Genomic DNA, 7,987 nt, shown 5'->3' with positions numbered 1-7,987 from the left:
AGAGATGAGGTCTTGCTGCCCAGGCGGGTCTCGAACCCGCAGGCTCAGGCAGTCCACTCAGCCTCCCAAAGGCGCAGGATTACAGGCTGAGCCACCGAGCCCAGCTTAGGTTCATGTATTAATTGAACTATTTATGGAAGTAAGGCATTCTAACTAAAGCTTATTTTTTTCCAGTCTCAACATTTACCAGCTTTCTCTTTGCTCTAACCTAATTACACTTAATGTAATAATAATATCGGTCTGTTTTTCTTAAAATAACACAGAAAGCCTTTTTAAAAAATATTGATAGAGATGTGAAAATATTGTAACATTTACTCTAATTTTTTTTTAACAGATTATAGATGCTTGGTAATCAAGAACATGTTAGTTTGCTGAGATGTGCAGAATTTAGTTAATTAGAGAAAGGACTCCTGGAGAGTCCTTCAACAGGCTCCAAATTTGTGGGTTTCTGTTGAATTACTGGGAGTCTTGCCAGAGTATTACGGTTCACCAAAATCCTCTTACTTCTAGAAAATCCAGCAGCATGACTTTATGGTAAACCTTGCCCAGGACAGAGCAACGCTCAGGCTAAATCCTAGACCTCTTTATATGCAAAAAGCTTTTCCTTGGGAGAAGAGTAGAAATGCCTGCACATTCAGATTTGGCACCTTATTGAACATTCTTCCCATTCTTAAGCTTATATTTCTGATTCTGTCTTTTGTTTTTTTCTTATAGATCTTTATCCCCATTTTACAAGGCCTGGCTCTTGCTGCCAAAGAGTGCTCCCTGGATAGTGACTACTTTAAATACCCCCTCATGGTAAAACTTTGTTCTTTTTCTTTAACCCATCCAATTGATGTTTTCTTTCAGATTATTTTAACATGCACTTTTCTTTCAGGTCCATGATCAACCTTGTTTTCAGATTTAAGACATGAAATCACTTTGGCCATGCAGAAAGTTTGGTGTGCAGTAAGTTGCACCAGTGAAGACAGTTAGCCTGGCACCTGTTCCACCTGTCCTCATCCCAGGCAGGAGTCAGGGATGCGCTTGTTAAAATGTACTTCCCCACGCTGTGTAGGTTATAAGAAATAAAATAATTGGTGGTATCCTTCCTATTTTCCTAGCAATGAGCATTACCATATTTGGGGTAAAATTTTGTTACTAAAGAAAACTATTAAAATGCGAATAAAAAGGCAGAATTTTACTAAGAAAAAAATAATAAAATGCAGATAAAAAGGCAAAGTTATACTAAGAAAATTAATACAGTTTTATCTTTCTGATTGACTTTGTGCAGAAAATCTCAGAGTGACTCTCTTGTTCACCTTCCCTATTTCCTAAAGCCATACACTTCATTTCTTTGGGAAGCACAGATCTTATTAGCTCCTTAAGGCCCTTAGAGCAAGCATAAATTGTGAACAGAACCTTCGACTAGATTCTCATGGGAAGACTGAACTATTGTGAAAATAGTAGAACCAGAACGAAAATAAGAGACTCTTTTCTGTTCTGAATCTGCTTCTTTGAAATCTGAGGAAAAAACTGTTTTGGAATTTACTGAGTATTTTTCATTGTAGAAGTATGAAGAAAAAATATCAAAATATGTAACTAGTTTACTCTGTATATAAAAACAACCTTGTGTAACCTGAGGCCGTGGTTTAAATTGATTTCATTTTTTTTACAGTATTTCTTTCTTTCTTTTTTTTTTTTGAGCTGGAGTCTCACTCTGTCGCCCAGACTAGAGTGCAGTGGCCGCTCCCGGCCACCGCAGCCTCGACCTGCCGGGCTCCGGCGATCCTTCCGCCTCAGCCTTCCAAGTAGCTGGAACTACAGGTGCACACTACCACACCCGGCTAATTTTTTTGATTTATTGTAGAGATGAGGTCTCGCCTGCCCAGGCGGGTCTCGAATCCACGGGCTCAGGCAATCCACTCACCTCAGCCTCCCAAAGGCGCGGGATGACAGGCTGAGCCACCGAGCCCGGCTACAGTATTTCTTTCTTTTACTCATTCTACTGGCTTGATTCTATTATGCCATTAATTCATTACTTAATGAGGATCCTTTCTGGGCTTAGGCACTGGGAACACAAGAGCCAATGAAACAAGGTTTTTCTCCTCAAGGCACTTGTCATTTACTGCGGAAATCAAAACCACAGCAAAACAGTTGGATAGTTATACTGTGATAAATGCTAAAACAGAGGTGTACACAAGAGTGCATTTATCTTTTAAAACATCAAAACTATCATCATAACACTAAAAGGCTAAAAGTTAAAGTTAATGCTGGGAAATTAGAAGATAAAATGGGAATTGCTACTTTTAAAAATAATCTGTAATGGGTTTATGCCATCGTACATGTTATTCTGGTTCCTGATAAAATTCTCCTCATCCTCTGCATTGTTCTGCCTATGGCAGATAAAAGGAAGTGGAGTAATCTGATTGAGTTCAGTGATGAAATATTTTAGTGAGCACTAATTATCATTGTATTATGTAAATGTTCCCTCATGAAATTTTTGTCTTTCTGGTTGTGATATGGATTAGCTTGTTTCAATGAGGAACTTTTAGTGTCAGATACCAACAAAATGTCCTTTTGGTCAAAAAACAAAGGCATCCATTGTGGTAGACAATTATTTTATTGTGTGCCGCTGTTGATGCTTGTATGACAACAAGGGTGCCATGAGAGAGAGGACATTAATGAGAAGCAGGAAGAAGAAACTGTTGGAGCTAAAATCGGAAATAATTGTGATCATTCTCTAGATCAGTGGGTCTTACTGTACCATACTTGGAATCACATGGAAATCTTTAAAAGATGCCCGTGTCTGGCTCCCAGACCTAGCCTTTGTGATTTAATTAACTGGGGTGTGACCTGGCGTTAGGATCTTCAGGGGCTTTCCAAATAATCCAGATGTGCAGCTCAGTTGTGAACTCCTGCTCCAGGCGGTGAGAACTCTTCTGTCGGAGAGGCTCCCAGAGCCTCAGAGACAACATCTGGCAGTCATGTCAGACAACATCTGGCAGTCCTGTCGGTGCCTACATGCACCCACCGTGAAGCTTCTCTCCGCTGGCTTAGCAACTTTTAGAGTTGGTCTAAATCACAGATAGAAATTAAATTCACTATTAAAAATAATGTTTGATTTAGTTATCATGGCCATGTTAAACTGTGTTTATGTCCCTAAAAATTGTTGGCGATTTCAGAAATACCAGATATCCTAAAAGTGAGTTATACTTCTAAATAAGTTCTGAATTTGATAGCTTATTAAATTATAATATTTATAGTCATGTTCAGCACTGGCAAGACTAACTATTTGAGGTTTATGAAATAAATCTTTTTGACATGGAAGGATATAAAGTGAAAAACACATTTATTGTAAAAACATACAGATTTCTTTATATTTATATAAAGTCTGCAAAAATATGCCTGGAAAACCTTTAATGAAAATATCAATAAGGTTTATCTCTGAGGGTCAAGTTTGAGTGATTTTTAATTTCATTTTATATTTCTGTTTTATTTCAAATTTTTTACATTGCCCTTTTAATCAGAAAAAGTAGTAAAGCTATTACTGTTTTAAAGGGAAGGAATATGTTTTTACAGCAGCAATTAAGGCTATTTCTCTGTGTTACACATGATAGTCAATTTAAGATGAAATACATTTCAGTGACTCTTCCTGATCTTATTTCTAGGCACTAGGTGAGCTCTGTGAAACCAAGTTTGGAAAGACACACCCTGTGTGCAATTTGGTAAGTGCCTTCCTGATGGGCTTACGTGTTTTTGGTGAACATATCATAACCATGAAAGCGTTTTTCAAGTAACATTATCTGAAAAACTTCTCTTGAGAGACATTTAGGTGTAGATGGAGACAACACTTCTAGAAGTTTCTCAACTGTTAACCTTTTATACACGTTATTTCCCGCAATGAAGTTGTTTACATCTGTGATTTTTTGGGGGGGGCGTTAAATATTATACAACTAGAATAACAAGGTCTATGGGAAAAGTTTACCTGAGTCCTTTAGTAGTATAAGAATAGTTCGTTTGAATGCCATCGAAGAGTATTCTGAAATATAAAAATTCAGAGAATAGTTTGTAAAAATGCAGAGGAGTCGAAGCGTTTTCTTCCATCTGAAGTGAGGCAATACCAACAGGGCTGCTAATCTATTGGTGTGCCTTGTGTTTTGGATGTTGTCAGTCACTGTGCTGGTGACTCAGAACCACCTGAGAAGCTGGCTCTGTTCATGACATTTTTCCCCACTTGCCTATGTAGCATCTTGATTGGCCTCTTCCATTCCTTGCCTAGGTTGCTTCTTTGCCCTTGTGGTTGCCGAAATCCTTAAGCCCTGGCTCTGGGCGGGAGCTGCAGAGACTCTCTTACTTGGGGGCTTTCTTTAGCTTCTCAGTCTTTGCAGAAGATGATGTAAGTTGAGTAACCATTTGCATTTTGCTGCTCTTTTGTTCAGATTCCTTCCCAAATGTTGATTGTGAGTATATGTTGACTGAATATTTTCATTCTCTTTCCAGGTTAAAGTGGTTGAAAAATATTTCTCAGGGCCTGCCATTACCCTGGAAAATACACGAGTGGTTAGCCAATCACTGCAGCATTACTTAGAGCTTGGAAGGGTATGTGCTCAGAAAAGACACCCAAAGGATGAATGCAAGATGAGCCACAGCTAGGAAGCTCCTTCTCTTTAGTGAATCGGATGATGCCTGATTCACGAATGGTTAATAAAAGCCCGTTCGATTTTTTTTTTTAGATTGGAAAATGTACTTGATTTAGAAAGTAAATGAGAGCAAGAGAGAGGAGATTCACCTCCTCAGGGTAGGGGAGGGGCCAACGCTTAGGAAGACTTGGCCTGACCATCACTCAAAGGACATGTGGCCAGACCATAGCTTAGCAAGGCAGTGGCCCAGTTAGATCTTTTAAGAGAAAGGTAAGCTATCTCTAAGTGACCCGTGTCTTGAATTACTCGCTGCCGCAACAGTGGTATGCTGGCCTTTCCATACAGATCACTGGGCACTGGCTTAAGTTAGCAGCCATGCTCTTTCTTCAGCCTGCCCTCCGCGTGTCCATGGTAAGGATGACCCAGAACTGCTTGGACACCCCTCGCCGACTCACTTATCCCAAATGTGGATTAACATCGCTTCAGTTCTGACAGTGGAAAGCAGGAAAATTATAGGCTTGAGTAATTAAGTTCTGTTCTGCTTTCATGCTAATGATCATGACACATTGAATATGGACATTTCTTATTTCCTCTTGTATTCAGGCTCTCCTGAAATGAGTGGAAGTGGGAGAAAAGAGAAAGTGGGAAGTAGACTAGCTGTTCTTGAAGTCAAAAAATCATAATGTTCGATGTATCGTAATACTATAAGAAAAGGATTGACAGTGGTGGAAAACTATGGGGGGGAGGGAGGTGGGATTAACGGTAGCCAATATCTGCCTGGGGACGGGGAGACACCCCTTATCAACAAGGGTGCCTGAATGAAGCATATTTGTATACCTAACCCTTAACTGTACCCCACAATATTAAAATAAAAAATATTGATTTAAAAATAAAATAATGTTCAAAAGAAAATTTCAATTTTTTTCTTCTCTTTTGAAATAAATTTCAGCAAGAGCTTTTTAAGATTCTGCATAGTATTTTGTTAAATGGTGAAACCCGTGAGGCTGCTCTTGGTTACATGGCAGCTGTCGTCAATGCCAATATGAAGAAAGCACAGATGCAGGTAGGACCCCTAAAGACTGCTTTTAGTTATCAGTTAAATTCTTTCATCTGCCCTAGATTTGCTCAGTAGTACCAGGTGTGGTTCTAGGAGTTGGGGTAAATAAACAGACAAACTTCCAGCTTTTGTGGAAATCCTGTGTGTCCATTGGGTAAATGAATAAACATATAAAGATACCATTTCAGATAGTAATGAAATCTATGAAGAAAATAAAGCAAAGGACCTGTGGGTGACTGTGTAGGTACCAGAAGGAAAGTATGGGAGTGATTTTTGATTGGCTAGTAGGAAAGGAGGTGACATTTGATCCGAGATCTGACTAATGAGAAGGAACCAACCATTACAATGCTGAGAAGAGAGCTTTCCAGACATGTGTAAGAAACTAAGGTAGAAATGAACCAGCTTTGGTATAAGCCCAACATGCAGGCCTTTGTGGCTGGAGTAAAGTGGACAGGACAGAATGGTGAGTCCTGGGGTTAGTTGGGGGGGGGCTCCATCAGTTTGGGTTTATGTCATGAGAATCGTAATGGACAGCCATAGGAAGGTTTTCTGCAAGGAAACCACAAAAGCTGCTGTGTGGAGAATGGATGAGAGCAGGAATGGGGGATCAGAAGCAGACCCAAGGAGGCCATCACAAGGTCATAAGTACTTCAGCCCAGGTGAGAAAGACTAGTGGCTGGGCCTATTTTTTTTTTTGAGTTGGAGTCTCACTCTGTCGCCCAGGCTGGAGTGCAGTGGCACACTCGTGACCAACCCAGCGTTGACCTGCTGGGCTCCGGTGATCATTCCGCTTCAGACTTCCAAGTAGCCAGAACTACAGGCACGTGCTACCACACCCAGCTAATTTTTGATTTATTGTAGAGACGAGGTCTCGCCAGGTTACCCAGGCTGATCTCGAACTGCGGGCTCAGGCAATCCACTCGCCTCGGCCTCCCAAAGTGCTGGGATTACAGGCTGAACCACCGAACCCAGCCATAATGTGACACTTCTACTCAGGAGCAAACAAAACCAAAATGAATAGAGAAGAGCATAGACCTGGTGATTTCTGATTGTGGTCCCACCACTTACTTAAACAGTGACTTCTCTGTATCTCAGTTTTCTCATCTGCTAAATGGGGGTACCTAACTTGTGGATGTATTCTATGTAAAGCTGTTAGTATGGTGCCTAGTACATAGTGATCACTCAATGGATGTTAACTATCATTCTTATAATTGTTATATTATTAATGCAGGACTGTACTAATGCTGTCAGCTAGATAAATGATGTAACAAGTGGGACCAGGAAATAAGAGAAAGGAAGCTACATTTATTGTGTTTCTACCTACTAATCTTGATGCTCTTGGGCAAATCACTTAAAATGCTTTACCAGTAATTGATACTCAACAAATAATATCTGCTAACAGAATGACCGTGGTGACGATACATGTCCTCTCATTAACTTTAGGGCATGGTCATGTTTGAAGGTTCAGTCTGGTTTTATATAAAGTTGTGCCAGAATTTCTACTCAAGTTGTGATTTTCAATACTTTTTTTCGTATTTCACAGACAGATGATAGATTGGTATCTACAGATGGATTTATGCTGAATTTCCTTTGGGTACTGCAACAGCTGAGTACAAAAATCAAGTTAGAAACTGTTGATCCCACGTATATATTTCACCCAAGGTGTAGGATTACTCTCCCAAATGACGAAACACGCGTGAATGCCACGATGGAGGATGTGAGTGACTGGCTGAGCGAACTCTGTGAGTAATCCATCGATTTCTAGTGAGGTTGTAAAAAACTGCCCTTTGACCCGGCTACTAGTGATTTCTTACAAACCATTAATACTGCTCCAGAAAATGAATTTGTGAGAGAGAGAGAGATACATAATAAAAATTAATACAGTAAAAAATTATTTGGATTAGCCAGAACAAATAGATACATAGAATTAATGAAAGGAAACATACTGTTCTTAGTAAAATAAAAATAATACTAATGATAACAACAATTTTGTTATTTTATTGATAATCTTAGTTATTATACAGACTATGTTAGTTTTTGTAATATATAGTTATATAATTTACATAGCATGTAGATGATATAAACTGCCAATTAAAATTCTCATGAACTATTTCACAAATTTTGATGAGCTGATGTTTAGAAAACAGGAATATTTTGAAGGAGTTATGACTGTTAATCTTTCCTCCCCATAATATAAATTTTGGGGCTACAATTCAGAGTTAAGTATACAAGTGGACATCATACAGGTAAAGTTTGGGCCTCCCTTTGGTTCCCACTTTGCCTGGTTTGAGATCAGGTGCCCTTGTTG

At 39.4% G+C, this 7,987-nt stretch overlaps 1 protein-coding gene across 3 annotated transcripts in view; it reads left to right on the top strand.

Moving 5' to 3' along the window:
* Window positions 1-7,987, top strand: part of UBE4B (ubiquitination factor E4B) — a 139,034-nt gene that overhangs the window by 88,578 nt on the left and 42,469 nt on the right. For all 3 annotated transcript variants that reach the window (XM_021717872.1, XM_021717873.1, XM_008068627.2), the window contains 6 exons: window positions 715-798; window positions 3,651-3,707; window positions 4,262-4,378; window positions 4,483-4,581; window positions 5,572-5,685; window positions 7,223-7,421. In XM_021717872.1, coding sequence (XP_021573547.1) covers window positions 715-798; window positions 3,651-3,707; window positions 4,262-4,378; window positions 4,483-4,581; window positions 5,572-5,685; window positions 7,223-7,421 — 670 coding nt within the window. The remainder of the gene's footprint in view (window positions 1-714; window positions 799-3,650; window positions 3,708-4,261; window positions 4,379-4,482; window positions 4,582-5,571; window positions 5,686-7,222; window positions 7,422-7,987) is intronic.

This window comes from Carlito syrichta, unplaced genomic scaffold (genome assembly GCF_000164805.1).
Source record: "Carlito syrichta isolate Samal-C Ts95f unplaced genomic scaffold, Tarsius_syrichta-2.0.1 Scaffold311363, whole genome shotgun sequence".
Lineage (NCBI taxonomy): Eukaryota > Metazoa > Chordata > Mammalia > Primates > Tarsiidae > Carlito > Carlito syrichta.
This window is presented reverse-complemented; position numbering and strand designations above follow the sequence as displayed.